Raw genomic sequence first — 18,005 nt, forward strand, 5'->3', positions numbered from 1 at the left:
ATACTCTGCACACAACACGTCAAACCCAAGTTGGGTCAAGATTAACTATGAAGAATAACTTAAATTTTTGTCACCAGAAAACAAGAAAAGGCCAATGACAATGAAATGACAATAATTACTGTCTCATGTAACTTACTGTTTGATCAGTATAAATAATTTATTATTCTGCTCACTTTTCTCAATTTAAAATGTGGCAAACGGCCTTAAAGTACCAGAAACAGATTGTGGTGTGGTGCAGTTGATATCACCATTTAGGAAGGACACTACTGTCCCAGTCCCTTTATTGTGACCTGATCGCCACACCAGGATGTTAAGTATATTACTGGCTTGATGAGTAAAGGTCAAACATAAAGCTAGATAAGGTTCAGCTGGAACACTCAATATGAGTTTGAATGGGTTCAAACAGTCCTTCAGTGAAAGTTATCTGGGGAAGATTGGAAACTTAGAGGATTCTGCTCTGATGTCAGATTGTTCCACATCTGCTAACAGAGCAGATGCTGAGATGAGTGAGGAAAACAATAATAATTTGGACCCTTGTGTTAAAAAAAAGAAAGAAAAGAAAAGTTACCATCACCAGAAAGGACCAATGAAATGAGAATAATGATAACTGTAATCAAATCAAATCAAAATCAAATCAATCTTTATCTATATAGCATCTTTTACAATCAAAATTGTTTCAGGAGCAGGAAACTGCAGCTTGACCAAGAACATCTTTTCTATTACTAATGTTTTTATTTTTAATCTGCTCAAACTCAATATATTTGTACAAGAATGACTGATGTTTGTTAAAATGTCAAAGTCAAGATTTATTTTTTGTTTTGATTTGCTCAACCCTGTTGAGTCAAGGTGGGATTTCAAATGATCCAGAAATGTTTCTCTGGTGTATCATTAATTACATTGCTTAAACGGATGGGTTTGTTATCCATGTTAATGTTTGGTGCATAATTCAATGGAAATACATAAAAAAGTGCACAATTGATCAAGCAATGGAGTCTATCTTTTCATTGACATTTTAGAATTGTTTGTTTTTGACCGTTGTGGTCGGCTTGGAGACACAGGGCTTGGCTAGGGCGTTATCTACTGGAGACAATGTCACTTCACACCCTTCCCCGTCACCCCATTGAATCCGCAAATAAAAATAGAAATTTAAAGAATAACAATACTTTTTCATTTGCATAATTGACTGGCATGTTTTTAAAAATTTGATGTAATCCTGGAAATCATTTGTTCGTAACGCTTTTGTGATTTTGTTTTTGACACGTCAGTATGCTTATGATATAATTCTGATAAGAGTCATAGTGAAGTGGAGGCTGTTTCAACTCTGAACCTATGCCGCAAGAATTAACCTGATGGTGGCGCTGCGAGACCAAATATTTCAGTAATCATTGACGAGGCATTTTTTTTCCCCCAGTAACAACATATAATAGCGATTGCTAGCAAAGCCTGTTGACATTGGCTTTATAGACTTTCTGAAATGAACGAAATGAACTTCCACAAATCCACGAAAATCCAGCCCTTTAAATGCAGATTATGTCCCTGCAGATAACTTTTACAATGAAATTGACCAGAACGACGTCCTAAGAAATCAACCAACCAACATTAAATTTACCGTGATTGTAAAAGGGCAATTATCAACAGCACTCGAACGCAACGCAACGCATGAAACGTGGGGTTTGACCACGCCCCTTTGTAGTAGGAGGGGGAGGAGCTGCTGTTGGGTTTCCGTTGATGTCAAAAAGTTACACAAGCGAGGGTTTTACAACACTGGTTTCACAACTGTTGTCAAGGCTTCACGCACACTATTGCCGCACGAGCACACACACGCACTTACCTGCTTTACCTGTGGTCTCGGCGATTGTCCACGTGATCTTCTCCGAACGAAAACGCCAGAAAATTTCTGTCAGTGGGGATCGACTCGTCCACGCCTTCTCTCCATAGACAATAACCGCGTCTGACAAGCGAATGTGTACAAATCATCTGGACTACATATGCAAACGTGATTATTTTTTATTGCCGTCGTCAACAATTACACCCAGGTCCGAAGGCTTCGTCGCGTTGAGGATCCGAATTAGCTCTATGGGAATTAAATAATTGCATCGTTCAGTAATAACAGCGCTCGGTGAGGCGGCGGTGACCTGCGGATTATTTCTTTTTTTCGAACATATTTCAGCGATGGAGTTGAGTTCTGTGGTTTTAACGACTGGGTGCTCCGTCGTATTTTTTAGACTTGTCAATTATGGGGTTAGTAAAGTCCCCATGCCCGAGAGTGCCGGCAGGAATGCGTGGAAATGGAGAAATATTTCTGCATCATTCGTGCACAGTTCTATCACAGCAGTATGGGCAGTGCTTTGGTAAGTTACCGTCTTTCACACGTAGTTTTCTTCTGTTTCATGTGCATATAATTTTGATTGCAAGCATAGTTTCCCCTCCTTGGGGGAACTTTTGACAGGCGTTTGTTGGGCTGTGCTGAGGATTTCCAGAATTCAAAATATCACGTGGTGTAAAATGAAACGTATGACTGGGAAGCAGCTGATCTTTTTAATATCATATTAAAATGACGGTTAAAAGAGAAGAAAATTAAGAACTTTTTCCGTTAAATTACTTAATCAGGTTTGTTCTTCCCCCCCACAGCTTTTTCCTCCATCCTCAGATGGCCGAAGATTTGATAGAAACTTACTCTGTTTTTTCTCATGCATTGGTGTCCTTTTCCATCGGTGAGTAGCAGCAATTTAGCTTTGCAGGTTAAGTGTCTCTTTGTATAAACATCTATTAGACAGAAAAAAAAAAATCTAGTATGCCCTTCTTTTGAAGACAAATTGGTCAGCATACCCTTGAGTGGTACAGTTTATAATAAAATCCCCCAAAACACAGTAATGCCTCCCCTTGGGTGCTCATCTATTGGACAAAATATGATAAGCACTCAGTCAAACAAAAGTCTTTCTATAACTGCAGAAAGGGTGAGATGGTTACAAATTTACTGAGTTTTAAATGCTGCAAACAAGTTACCCCCCCTTTCCCCAAATTAGTGCATTAACAACAATCGAATTTAGAAAAAAAAAAAAAACAGTCGATGGGAACATGCTTTGGGAGATGGGGTGTAACAGGTGGGTTCTGCATTCTCTCAGGCTGTTGCGATGTTAAATGGTGGATGTGACACTTGCATGTCAATGGGCATTTCATAATCCACAAACATCAACAAACCTTTGTACTTGGGCATGTGTTTCCTTCTGAACCATAAAAGTGAGTTTTACAGAAAATCTATTAGGTATTATGTTGTTTATAGGTTGTGGAGGAGATTAAATTTGTTGAGATTACAAAGATTTTTCTTTTTTACATTTTCAAACATTTCCGATTGACTAATTGCCTATTAATCCTCCTAAATCCACCCATTGATGGAGTTCTGTCAACCCGAGATGGGCTCCGTGAGGATTCCCAGGATGCTTTACATTCTTTCAGGGAGTCCAGCCCTCAGAGCAGCATCAGTATGATGGTCAATGAGAGGCATTATTATCGGTCCGAGGCACAGACGTAACCTCGTTCACTGGTGTGATATCACCAAACCAGCCTCTGCACGAATAAGTGACCATGAACTCAAGTGGTCAATGTCGGTATCCAACTCCAACAGAAAGGTTTTCTTTTGAAAAACCAGACAAAGCCACTCCCGAACCCTCCCAGCTCAGAAATGTTGTTATCAGACCTCGGTGTAATGTAGGGTTGAAATATACTTTCTCCACACGAATTTGGTCATTTATTTGTAAAATATGTCAGTAATAATGGTCCGTGTGTTAAAGTTTTCGACTGGTAGAAACAAATTAAAACTGAAACCTTGCCTCATACCTGAGTCTACTACATATATACTTTATAGCAGCCACTTCCTGACAGCCAGAAGTGTTTGTCTGAGTTTATAAAGACAAGCCTTGTTCACATAAATAGGCCAATGACTGATGTGCAATGGTTTCACTGTATCTCCTCTTTGCTTCCTGTGGAGAGTCAGTAAAACACAGCAGACACCGTATCTGGACCCATCGTGGTTGCTATCCCTGCAGCCCAGCGGCTCCACACTCGCATCCACACTTTCAAATGAAAACACTGTGGCTAAAGGAAGTGAGATGTGTTTTCTTCTGTCCGGCAAAAAAACGGTTCAAACAGAAACCCAAGGCTGAGGTCAGATGTGTTAGTCGGATTCAATGGGCAAAACCTGACCAGAGGTCAGCCGCTCGTCATTATATCGGACAAACATACATATTCGTATGTTTTTGTGTTGTTACGGTAATTTCTCAATTCATATGGTGAACTTGCCCCCAAAATAGGTGGATTAATAAATATATTGGATTAAAAAATACATTGGACAGGAAACTGCCTAGGGAGATGGGGCCGCTACCATCGAACATCACTCTTATTTTGCTCATACTGAAAGAATATCCTTATTTTGCCACATATACCCACCCTTTTAAGAACCGAAATGTAAGTTCCACAAACAAAACCACTCTCGGGAGTCTTTGTTCTTTATGTCAGGCTTTTATTAGTGTAAAGAAAATTGGCCGCTGTCGACTGTGGTTTGCTTTCTAAATTCATTAATATGCTAATTTGTTTCGGTCATGTTGAGAAATTGGAGTGTCAATGTAATTACATCACATACATCAGATTCAGCCATTGCTAAATTCAGGGAAATATTAAGGGTCTACATGATATCCAGATTTTGTGACCATTTCTTCTCACTCATAGTCCAAGACAAGTAATTCATACTAATAGAAGAATGTAAACATTTGACTACACTGACAGTTTCTGGTGTCAACTTTCCCACCATAATGAGGACGGATCCTATTTTAATCCGACCCCCGGGCTCCAAGGCAACCCCTTGTCCTGATCCTTAAGGCTTCATTATTTTTTCTACATTTTGAATAGCTGTCACCATGGATACTCGTGGTAGGAAAGGGGCGGGATCGGCAGATATGAATAGGGCCGCCAAGACGCAACTCGGTTGTGGTCGTCATGGAAGCAGGGTCCACTTGACACACTTGTTACACCCAAGGCCTTTATTGTCACTTAAATGTGTCGCGTTATGGCCTCTGAATACATTCCCAACCTTAAAGATGACAATGTGATGAATGTGGTTTGTCTCCACAGGTTACTTCATCTATGACTTCTTCGACATGCTCTTGAACCAGAAAGTGAGCCAGTCCTGGGAACTTCTATTTCATCATGTGGTGGTAGGTCTCTCGTATATCTTTGCATCTGATTCCGTTGGAGACTCCGAAGGCTTGACTTGGGTCAACAAGTGCAACACAACCTTAATTCACCTGTCACAGATGAAGGCACGGGAAAGACAAATCATTCTTCTCACGACACAAAGAACAAGTGAGAGTGGAGCAAAGAGAACCAATCATTCCAGTCTGCCTTTGACACCTTCCCACACACCACTGCCACCCTCCCTCCCACAGTTGAAAACCATCAAAGGCAGTCATCCTCAGAACATATTGACCCTCAGCAGGGGAGCTCCCATGCAAACACTTTCGTAATGGAAGAGTATGTCAGTTCCACTAAACCCCCTCACTTTTTTCCTCTTTTTTGTTTTAAAACCAATCAAAGTTAACGACCCAGAGCGATCTGAAATAACGTTCCGATAAAACGCTTTCTGTTTCTCACTGTGTGACCTACATCCAAGAGAGGTCCGTCTGCCTGTTGCCAAGCTCGGCTAACCTGATACGTAACTATTTTTTTCCTTTCTTTCTCTTTTTGGTGTGCTTCCACAGAGTCAGGGATGGGACAACTGTGACTTGTCTGTTTTTCAAGCTATTAAGAGGTCACAGTAAATAGATCATGCAGAAAACTAATACAGATGTTTGCATGTGTGGAATTATGTGTGACTGGGTGAATACACACCAATGAAAAGGACACTGAGTGGTCTAAGATGAGAAGAAACTCACAATATAAGCACAGATAAAACAAGTCTGTTCTTTGTGAAGGAAACAGATTAAACCTTTCTTTAATTGTATTACTAATAATATTTTACTCAAAATCTAAAAATAAATGAGTTCTATCTGTGACATATGAATTTGGAGCTACTCGCATACTTGGGGGCTGCAGGAATTGTCTGATAGCATAACATTCCATTCCACTGAAAGTGTTTTTGTCTTGTTTGGAATCAGTTACCTGTTATCTTTTGTTCGTGCTAGCTGAAGCCATTGTTTCAATCATGCTGCATAAAAACCATTCATATTGGTGGTCTAACAAGAGTAAGGCCTTGTGTTTTTCCTCCTTGGCCTCCTGTCATCCTCATATATAGATGCTGTGGTTTGAGCCTGCTGGATACTTTAGAGAGTGGGAAAGAGTTTACTTCTCTTGATTCAAACATGCAAACTTGTCTGTGTGTCTCAGTCAACTAAATTTTGTTATTATCTGTCGAGATGAAACACACTGCGTGTAACTGCCCTCCTTTTGTCATGTCTGCAGTCATGAGTCCGAAAGCTCCAGTCCATGTCTTCTTTCCTTCAAAGGCTAATTCACTGTGCGTCGCTATCTACCTTTGTCATTATTACTAATGCACACAAAAGCTTTTGTAAAGGGTGTTTCATTGAGGCGAACATGTAAGTACACTGTTAACAGTTTTACCTCTGTTGAGCAAACCTGTTGCTCATCCCTGTCGAGGGCCAGGAGAAGTAGCGGCAAGGATTCCATTCAATGGTGGAGTTCAGGCCAGATTACAGAGAGGCTAAGAGCAACTCTTGAACAGCCGCCGGTCGGATCTTGTCAGCCGCAACCTCATGCTTCCTTTGGAAAAACAGGAAGTCCTGCCTGAAATAGGTTTGTTTGTTCTGAGGAGATAACAAAGAGTTAAATTTACCCTTTATGTGTGATTGCTTAACTTGCCTTCACTGCTCCAAACTCTTGGAAATAGTGAGTATAAAATCTGGAAAGAAAGGGTAGGCTGCATTTGTCTGTACTAATGTTTCTCTCCGCTCACTTATGATGGAATCCACACTGCTCCTAATCGGTTCTGCTCCCCTATCATGTGCTCTTCATATGTACACATGCGCCTGCCTGGATCCTGACATATCTTAGCTCTCTCTCTCTCACTCACTCACTCACTCACTCACTCACTCACTCACTCACTCACTCACACACACACACACACACACACACCCCTGTAGCGAGTGCACAAGTGACTCTGTTCACAACACATCTGCGATCTAAACTCCTGGACCCCTGTTTGGAGGCGGTCTTGCCCACACGTGGTTGCATTCTTCCAGCATTATATGCTGGTGTTTTGTCTGGGGACCACTGAAATAATGGAGTCGGACATGATCTTAGTTTATTGTAATGCAGAATTTTCATTCTGTCTGCCAAAGAGTGTGTTTAAATATGTGGGATGATCCCCTTTTACCAGCAGGAGTTTTAGAGTGAATAAACTTGCTAATGTAATTAGATAACATTAGATCCTTTTCATCTGCACCCCCTATAGATTATTCATTGCATCAATTCTTCTGTTTTAAAATGCTTGCAGCAGCTTTGCAGAGATGGTGTCTCAAAATCACTGTGATTAACTGTTAGGAAAAGAAACATACTTTTACTATTCTCAGCATGTCAAAGCTGAATCTGATGATGAGTTTCTGTGTGAAACTGTAAAAGAATACTTCATTTGTCTGAATAGTAGTTTGACAAGATCTTTTTTTTTTGACGAACAAGTCTGTCCAGTCTTGTAAAATAACAACACATTTACTTGAACTGAAGAAGCCTTCTGGATAGAAAGCAAAACATCTTCACAGAGAAGAAACACAGTCCAGTTGACACCTATTTACTTCCTTTAACAACCCCACCTATCTCACAATCGCCCCCAATAACCAACAGTGGCCATAAAGTGCATCGCACTGTATGTGTTTATGTTCACGGGGGGAGTAAGGTCTGATCACACGTGGTCCTTCAGGATGCATGTGACGCTCCGCTTTGTGATGTGCAGACTGTGCTACATAGAGCATTAAATATCCACGGTTGTATAATTGAAGTAATCAATCTTTTTACTGCCAATGGAAAGTTAAAGTTACTTTCTCAAAAGCTTTGTAGCATTAATGACACTTCCACACTGTCCGCTCTAACCTGCATGGTGAACTACAGGACACTGAATAATCTCTAACAGTTCCCTGCTGCCAATCTACTTTATGTCAGGCCTTGATGGGCAACCCATGACTTCGCACACACAGTTTGTTGGCTGGAACTCCACTTGTTGCCTGAATTTATGTGATTACTGTTCTGATGCAGGAGGGGGTGGAACCCATCTGAGCATTTTTACTCTGCCTATCTCCAAGGTTCCTCTTGTTTGGGCACTTTCATCCCAGGATAGTTCCAGGAACCCTCTTCAGTCGAGCAGTGAATGCCTGAAAATTTCACACCTTCATTTGGTTTGGTTCACTTCTGAAAGTTCACTTGGTTGACTGGAGGGACTGTTTGGGCCCACACCAGGGTTCTCCTGCAAATGCACCTTGATGAAGACAGTGTGCCACAATTTCAGATATTTTAAAGGATTCTTAGTTGAATGTTTGTTGTGGTTCCTGATATTAGCATGGCCTCAGGGACATCTCAGTATGCTGGTGCTTTTGCTGTTTGCTCTGCCGGTGAAGCTCTACCCCTGATGTTGAAGGATGTCCTCTGAACTGATCCCACACTCATATTTACTGCCCTTTCATTTCCAGCAGTAGTCACTTTTCTACCTCTTTAGAGTGGATGTTTGTGAGACAAACTATGAGACTGGGCTTCTTTTAGAAGCAGGAAGAGCCTTTTTAGCTGCCACGTTGTCTCGGCTGTTACACCATGTTGCTCGAAAGATATGTTAGAACTAGATTATCCTGTCTGGCATTGTTTGGCTTCTCACATTGTCTTTTATTGCCTCACTTATTCCTTGAAGTACATTCTGCTTCTATTTGGGTCAATGTAATGTAGCACAGAATGTCATTTTCATTTAATTTTCATTCAGTAATTCAAGTCACTTTTGGTTATTATTTAGTTGTCATACCATAAAAGTCACTTTCAAGGGCTAATTTCCATCTATGTGTCACTCACATTTAATATCAAGAAAAGCAACTGTGTGATAACTAGGTCCCCAGTCTTAAAGAAAAAACAGTGACTGAAATACAAGAAAATGCAATTTATGTACAATGAAACACAAGTTAACACATTGGGTGCAATGAGGAACGCTCTGTAAAATACAGTGCGAAATGGTTCCATACGGAAATATTTAGCTCTTAAGCTGGGGCTTTTCTGGCGGAAAACATCTTGGATCTAAATTTGTGTGTCCCACAGAAAGTTCCTGCTGCAGCTACAGCGATGATCATATAATATATGAGCTGACAGACAGGTCTGGAATGATGCTTTACAATATTAGTGTTACTTGGTGCTAGGCTTGGGTATGTTTTGCAGGAGTCTCCTTTTGTTGGCAGGAGGCCCTGGGATACCCCAACACCACACACACACACACACACACACACACACACACACACACACACACACACACACACACACACACACACTTGGTCTGTGGATTTTCAGACATCTGGTCTCTGCATGAACCTCGGGCTCCAGAGACACTTCTATGAATGTGGAAGCTCCATTCTATACATCACACACGTTGCCTTGTTCACCCTCCCACCCTTGCTAGACTGCAAAACATTTCCCCCTCCCCCACTTCCATACACCTACCCTCAGCTGCTCGTACCACCCCCTCACATGGCTACCAACCAATAAGAGCCACAGTCACCCAGTAATATTATATCTTGTTTTTGTGGATTTTGTTCCCCCCTTGTGGTTTTAGCTGTGCAGTAGTGAAAGAATTTGCCGTCTATTTTTGTTTTTCTTCCCATTCAAAAGCAACCCCAACCCCCCCCCCCATTATTTAAATATGGGTGAATAAAACTCCCTGTTTTTATTTACCACATGTAGCTGTGGGTTAGCAGTGAAAAGTAACAATTTCCTTGCATTTGAAAATAGGCCTTAAGACCTGAATAAAAGCCTTGTGTCTCTACGCTGGTCAGAGTGTGTTTAGAATTTTAATTTAAAATCATTTAAAGTCCATGAAGGCTTTGATACTGAAATTCAAGGGATGAGAGCAAAGTGGAAATAAAGTGTGACGCCTGCTGGCTCCCTCCTGGTGCTGGCAATCAGCAGAAAAGGGACGTTTGTTTTCACATTCACGCAGCTCAAGCTTTGTTATCTAAAGAAGCTTGAAAAGAAGGAGTTCCCCCGAAACCAGAAAAGGTGTGACGTGTTCACATTTGGAGCGTTGCTTCTCATGAAGGCATCTGTTGTTCAGCAGCTCAACAGTGATTTGTCAATCTCTCTTTGTTTTCCCTCCGCGACACACCTACCTGCCTCCTGGTCAACGGTAAAACAAACAGAAGACACTGGCTGAGACCCAGCTGGTGTGGGGAATACCAGAGTACTTACGTATGACCCCAAAGGCAGCATGGGCGCGGGTGTGCAACCATGCTGCTCTGCAGCATCACATTTAGCATGTTAGGCTAAGGGGCGAGATGGTTGACTGACGCATTGATGATTGTAGCCTGATGGACCAGCTCTTCAGCTTTCTGTCAAATGTAACATGAATGTTGCTCTGCACTTACAGTGTGTTTGTCTGCAGAGCTGCAACACTACGGTTTGGGGACATTGATTCACACCAGACAGACAGACAGACAATCCATTTCTCTGCGTTATACTGTGAAAGATAAACAAGACAAATATCTCCACATCCTGGGGTCCTAGTTTCAAAGGAGTTGCTGCCAATAAACATCCTGGACTTCTAGAAGACGCCTCATGCTTGTATTTTAAAGAGTTCCTGTCCTTTCTTCTGGTATTGACGTGCTCGGTCACAGCTAATTGCATTTGAGCGTTTCAAGTGAACATCTGACCAGATGTGTGTCAGGGAGGCGCTGAACTGTCCCTCTGTGCTGCTGTCAGCTGACATCGTTTAAGACGGGTCGTGTGACGGGAGTTATGGCCACCTGATGACGGCGTGTGGGTGTTGGTGTGCGTGAAATTATTTCAGATCTTTTGCGTTTCCATTTGAATACCACTGCGCTGCTGGTCCAACCTTGACTAGATGATGGACACCTTTGTTGAGCTTCCTATTAGTTTCCTCTCCATTAGATCTGCTTGGTAATTTCCTCATCCTTTATGACCTGTATCAAGGAAGCACTGCCCGGTCAATAATGCATGTTTGGGCTAATGGTCACGTATTGATCTTAAGAGCAGAAGTGTGTTAGCTTGGACTTTGCCCGGATAATGATTGGATGTTCTTTCTGTTTACTCTCCAATGGCCGCGGGTGGACTTGTGATGCACTCGTAGTTGTCACTTGCTGTTCAGGCATCGTCGGTGTTTAATTTGTACATTCTGTTTTCTGTGACGTCGGTTTGATACATCATCTGTGCCTTCACGCGGCTTGAAAGGTCGCATTGTTGTTCGACGCCACTTTAGTCCTGCTGGGTGGCGACGCTGGAGGCAAGGGCGTCGACCGCTAAAAGACGGAAAGGAGCACTGCCTTTAATAAATACTGAATACAGATGAAGTGAGAAGCATGATTATAGTTTTAGAGAATATTCCTTTTTCATACTTATTTATCCAGAAAAATTCTGAAAATGTTCCGACTGCAGTGTAAAGTTAGGGCATGTCCATGAAACTCTTGTTTCCTGTTTGACGTTTAGGGCTCAAGCACTGATATGGAAGGCTGGATTCTGATTTGCTTACAGAGATTAGGCAGAGGTTCCTCTTTAAATTACACTGTAATTATCCATCAAAACCAAAATATAATTTTCCAGGTGATTATATTGTGTTCAGATGAATTGAGATAATGCAATGAGGGCTTTATTCATTCACTATAAAACAGGTATAACAAAGTGTCACAGGTTGCTACACCCTCTATTTGTCTTTCTTTCTTTAGCCCACAGCAGTTTGTTTTATCATTTAACAATTTATTTCTAATTTCACATTTATCATTACATTCTCATTGTCGCCAGAGATTTTTGCAGTCTAGCTCTCGAATTAATTGTCCTCCAAGTCCCGGATCTTCACAGTTGAAGGTGAGGAAACTGGTCTGACGTCACATTCCAGACTAATGTGTGTTCCTTTTACAACTTAAAAAGAGCACAATGATTGAGTTGAACTGAGACAAAGCTGTTATATAAAGCTGAGCTGACATCAGGGGTGTGTGAGCAGGATGTATGGATATGTGCTAGAGTTTTGTGATCAATGTAAATTTACTGAATTGAGTAGCAGAGCCGCTTTGCGTAATTGTTCCAGAAAGACAGGTTATTACATACTGAGGGATCCATTCAAAATAATGCATTTTAAACAGATGTAAATTAAACTAATGAGCATACTGATATATTTGTGTTTGTGTTTGAAGTTGAAATGACCCTCATCTGACCCTCTCTGGATGTGGGATGAAGGTCCTGCATGTTTGTCTCTCTGTTTATCCAACTGTCCTCCCCCCCGTGTTCCCAAGGTGGGAAATAGAGGTCTCTCCTCAAGAGTTTAGAACATCTAATTGAGCCCATTGGGAGAACAGGAAGAAACAAACACACACCCACTATTTTCTTTTATAGTAGTTGCTCCTGGGTTAATGTGTATACAGTCCTAAGGTTAGCAAGCCTCTTAGTCCAACCCCCCACCAGTAGAAATTTCTGCTAATGTGAGAGCGATTCACAGTCCTGCATTCATCCTACTGTTATGATATCATCAAACCTCCAGCTGTAACATGTTATATCCTTTCAAATATCATGTCATTCTAGTCGTTCGCCAGGTGCGACTGTATGTGGCAGCGCCCAGCAGCACGTAAAACCCAGTTAATGCTGAATCATTGCAATCGCTGGGTAGATTCTGAACCTGGTGGGGGGATTACTGTGAGCCCTGTCTGCTCAGAGCGCTGACACCACTACAGGCTGCGGGTTCTGACGCCTGTCTTTAATGGGTGACCCATGGTGGCCTCTCTCCACATGACCTATGGCCTGCCGCTGCTGCCTGGTTGGCTGCTGATTCTTACAGACTCATTGTCTTCTGATAACAGAACCGGATTCGTAACGTCCAGCGTTCGCTGTCACCTGCAGCTCTTGCACAAACTGTATTTTGCTTTTATTGTCTGTGGATGCAAAGAGGCGGCTTTGGATTTATTGCTCCTTATATAGCCGTGATGTAACGAGGGTGGAGATTAGATATGAACAATATAGAAGGTCGAATCCCCATAAACACTCTCAAAAGAGCAGCGCTAATGGCAATAAAGGACATGTTCAGTAAAACATTCAAGCAAAAGCAGAAAACACAAGAAGTCGAGAGTTTGCAGTTCAGGTTAAATTAAAGATGACCGTAAAGTTGGTGGACTTTATCATTTGCAGTGTGACTCTATGTACTCGCATAACAAATAAAGTCCTTCTGTGCTTGGCTTAAAGCCACAGATTGAATTGTTTTTACCACTTATGTCACCTTTCAGGTCCTGTCCTCATTTCTCATGAAAATCACCTTTTATACAAATCTAAATGTATTCAAAAACAGCAGTTCTGCTTCAATTAAATATATTGACTGTAGGGAACTAAAAGCTGTTGCTTTAATTGCTGAAACACACCATATACTGTATACAAACACTTGACAGCAAGTTTAGACTTTTTAGAACAGTTTTTGTGTTAGTTGTTTCTGGTTTTACCTTTCAGCTACATGTGGGAGTTTATTTAGAAGGTGACTGGCTCAGATCTGATGATCAGTTTTAGTCCATGTAACGTTTGAAATACCTTTCCTAGGTATTAATATGTAAGTGCAAGTGATAGTGAATGCTGCCAGGGCAGTTGGCCACCGCTCTGTCTACATAGTTCCAAAGGTTTTATTTACTATTTGATTAAAGTAGAGGAAATTATTAAAGAAACTCGCAGCCGATTGGCAGGTGGGTAACTGTATCTGTGGGCATCCTGTGACCTCGAGCAAACACACAAGACCCTTTTGCAACTGGTTGATGATTCATGGTCAAACCTCAGTGCATCCCATGATCTGAGCATATTTGAGTGTGGATTTTTTTGGTTTGTTTTTAAAGAACAAACAATTTAGTAGTTACTAGCATAAAAATTGAGTGTATTTGTTGAGCTTTTATGCATCTAAATGTGCACTGAAGCTGGTGATGGTGGTCTCAGTGGGTGTCGGCTCCTGTTGGGCACCAGCCGAGCACCATGTTTTGGTATCAACACACATCTGTCGTCCACATTTTGCACTAAGAACACAGCTGCTGTAAGTGTGTAAAGCTGCAGCACTCACCTTTCACCCCGACCCCATATGTCAGCAGATAGTTGCCCTTTAGGTCAAGTTCTCCGGCGGTACGTTTCTGCTCTCTAGTGGAGAGATGCCAGAAAGACTGTCACGTTGACGTTTAAATCTGGCGTGCTTTAATGCTCATTTAGAAATTCGGCCCCTGTTTTGTGGCTTTCATTTTCCATTTAAACATATCTCCCATTTATTTCGTATTGTTTTACTTGACAACATTTATAAATGACAAGTAATACTTCTGAGATTAGCTTGTTTGAGGATGGTCAAAAAAAAACAACCTGAGAGACAGTTCTGATGCATTTGCTGGTTTTTGATTTGTGGAATTTGGGCCAAATTGTTCTGATTGGAGTCTGAGATGACACGTAATGGCCCAAACTCTACTGTGTTTTCTTCCAACAGCAGCCTTCTCAGAGGTCAGACTGGTATCAGCATGGCTGGTCAGACATGAGGCCTGTGATTTCTAAACTCCTTACATGCAGACGTTCACCTCCCCGCCCCTGTTACTCCCCCTTTACACCTTTCTGATCCATGTCTAAACCTTAGAAGCCAAATCCACCATCTGTATACGGGGTAATCTATCTATGTGCAAAGCTGGTCATTCAATTAACCCCATGACAAGGATTTAATTGACTGCTGCTTCCCTAGACGCTAACTACAGATAATGTGACGACAAAATCATTAAAGACCTAACAGAATTAGTAAAATTCCTCTTTGATTCCTTGTCATTTCTTTATTTACAGAGCCCTCCTCTTTTAATTATACCCCTCTGTCATCATCTGAACAGTAATATAGAGTCTGAAAGTTCCACAAAAAGGTCAAAAGTCATTTTATAAGAATATCTTTCTGTTGAGAATCTTTTTTTCTACTTGGCCACAACCAAGTGCCTCCATGTGTTTTTTAAATATAAAAACAGTCTGTCAGGCATGTTTTTGTGGAAGAAGCAACCAAGATGTTTAGCAGCCGGTCTAACGGCTGGATGCAGCATGTCTGTCAGGTGCAGGAACTGATGATAAAGCTGCCTCTGAGGCTGCCACCGATCCCTCCTAACCTGCTTTAACTTTCCTCCTCTTTAGGCAATCACCTGTTTCGGCCTCTCTGTGCTGTCCCGTCGCTACATCGGCTTCGCCGTGGTGGCGCTGTTGGTGGAAATCAACTCCGTGTTTCTCCACCTCAGACAGATCCTGCGCATGTCCAACATGTCCAAGGGAACCATGTACCGCGTCAACAGCATGGTCAACCTGGGCACGTACGTGGTGTTCCGCATCAACACGCTGGCCTGGATGACCCGCTGGCTGGTGCTGAATAGGGACAAGGTGCCACTCGTGGCCTACACTCTGGGAAGCGTTGGCCTGGCCATCATGACCCTCATGAACATCGTCCTGTTTTACCGTCTCCTCAGGAGTGACTTCTTAAAGAGCGGTGCCCGGGAGAACAAGAAAGAGAAAGAGATGTAGAGAGCAGAGGGAGAGGGAAGCTGAAGCTTTGACTGTGCAACTACTCAAATTAACCAGAACGTTTGGATAAAATAAATCTTAAATTCTGTCCAGAATACGAGTCATTTTACCTTCAACACTGGAAACAACTCCAATTAAATTGGAACACGTGACGTTGGTGCTAATTACACGAGCGTGTAGTTAAAACTCAGCCTTGACACACTTCCAGGATGAAAATCAAAGTTGTACCACCATGTTTATTCTCACAGAGGTACGTCTGCACCCCACATGGTCTTATGCCCCCCAGCCATTGTTCTGTTAGTTTCTGGGATTCTGTTAGTCACATAAGTGCCATTAGCATCTCTCTTTAGAGTTAAACCAGCTAAACCCCCCTCCCCATCTAGCAACACAGATTCATGCAAACTATCTTCAAATTTCATAACAATACTGTTTTTGTCCATATATTCATATACTGTATATACGTATTAATGTTGTTCATTGAAAACATTTATTTTCCACTGGATAAAAAAAAAGACTCTAAATGATTTTGTTGATTAACACATCAGGGGTGATTTTACCATTTCCTGTTACTGAAGTCCTCCTCAACTGAAAACCACCTGCTACCTCAAAAGGCTTGTCACCGCTTCTTACATCTTTCTAACGTGAGCTTTGCTTTCGGTAGCTTCTTTGTTCATGGGAAAGACAAATATTTACGCTGCTGTGGGGGCAAATACCTTTGGAAGGAGAAAATGTAAAAATATCAACGTTTATGACATTGGAACGACACAGAAGCTACATTCTGTCTGAGAACTGTGACGTTCTTCAAGCTAAGGAACGTTCATTGTTAGGCAGGGTTGTGTTGGAAACGCAGTAAAGAGTCTCTGATGGTAAAAGGAGAGAATTCTAGTGGCTGATGTTCAAAGATGATTTAAATGTGCCATTGAATGCTGCGCAGACAGGACAGAAAAACCAGTGTAGAGATATTGCAGCCTGTTCCGACACCAATGAGGTTATTGATGATGACCTGAGATCACTGAAATCATCAGAAGCCTCTTTAATTCTTAAAAACAAATCGTTGCAAGTGCTTGGTATGTTAAAATTAGACAGATCTCACATGTGTTTTAAAGCTGTTAAAAGGTTGCAGAATATGAAGTCACCATTTAGCATTAGCATCCCACTCGATACCAGTCGTTTTATTGAGGCGGTTAAAGTGTAAATATTTGTAATTTATTTGTCCTGATAAATAATATGATGATGATGAAATGAACCAGTCAAGTTTGATGTTATTGTGGCTCTATTGTGTTCCGCTCACAGATAATTTTCTTATTTCTTTACCTCGCTAAACACACCTTTGTTAAAAATCCACAAGCGATGGCACTTAAAACAGCAGCTCAAACACAGGCTCCAAATTCAACCTGCATCATAATCAGAGTGTTGCACTACAGAAATAGCACTGTTAAGAGGGAAGCTGGTAAAATATGGATTTTTGAGATTGGTTCTTGTTCATTTTCAGTTCAAGTCTAATTCCCACTCTGTTTTTGTTCCTGAATGTACATTTATAAGCTTATCAGCTCTTTAAATTTGTAGGGCAGCTTAAATTTATGATTGTAGTCAAAACATCTGACTGTGGAAGTTGTTCATCTATATAAAAACAAGCTTATACTGAACTTGCAATGTAAAAGCTGTAAGTGATTATTGGAGTTACAGCTGTTTCTTTTGTTGCTGTGATACTGGGGTGTTATTTTGTGAAAATAACACTAATTTGACGAGTGTTTGGCTGTAAATGATCTACGTTTGTTAACGCTTTGATTTCTGCCGCAGTTGCGAGCAAATGTTGCCAAACTGCTTCGTCTTGCTGATCTTACTCAACAAATGTGGTGCTTTCTTAATACCTCTATAATTAGTGAGGAAAATGCCAAGTAATACTATTATCTTTATTTACTGATTGTACATTCTTATTCAAATTATTAAAGGACTGCACGGTTGCAGAGAGCAAATGTAATTTAAAAAAGAAATAATTGTTGTTTTCTTTGCAGACACATTCACAGATGTTTGTCATTTTATCACACATACGATGGTTTTATTATTTTCATGTTTATTTTTTTTTCTTGTACTTTGTAATCAAACTTCGATTTGTATGTTGGCCATATAACATGTTTAATGTAAAAATAAAATAAAAAAATCAAAATAAATGTTTTTCTTTCACTAACATGGAGCACATTCATTCTGACAAGAGCAGTTGTACTTAAAGATGTAATGACATGTGAATGTGCAAATGGATTTGG

General features: G+C 41.1%; 1 protein-coding gene and 1 long non-coding RNA gene across 2 annotated transcripts; one reads left to right on the forward strand and one right to left on the reverse strand.

The window, feature by feature from the left end:
• Positions 1 to 1,714: 1,714 nt before the first annotated feature.
• On the forward strand, positions 1,715 to 17,929 carry tlcd2 (TLC domain containing 2). Its single transcript, XM_003968375.3, has 4 exons — positions 1,715 to 2,351; positions 2,632 to 2,714; positions 5,128 to 5,210; positions 15,361 to 17,929. Exons 1-4 carry the CDS (start codon positions 2,173 to 2,175, stop codon positions 15,739 to 15,741), a joined length of 726 nt encoding a protein of 241 aa, XP_003968424.1. The 5' UTR covers positions 1,715 to 2,172; the 3' UTR covers positions 15,742 to 17,929.
• On the reverse strand, positions 5,165 to 7,086 carry LOC115251427 (uncharacterized). The gene is made up of 3 exons (XR_003889987.1): positions 6,965 to 7,086; positions 6,613 to 6,815; positions 5,165 to 5,300 (listed from the first exon to the last, which is right to left on the reverse strand). It is a non-coding gene; the product is annotated as an uncharacterized lncRNA (long non-coding RNA).
• Positions 17,930 to 18,005: the final 76 nt, after the last annotated feature.

This window comes from Takifugu rubripes, chromosome 11, assembly GCF_901000725.2.
Source record: "Takifugu rubripes chromosome 11, fTakRub1.2, whole genome shotgun sequence".
Classification (NCBI taxonomy): Eukaryota; Metazoa; Chordata; class Actinopteri; order Tetraodontiformes; family Tetraodontidae; genus Takifugu; species Takifugu rubripes.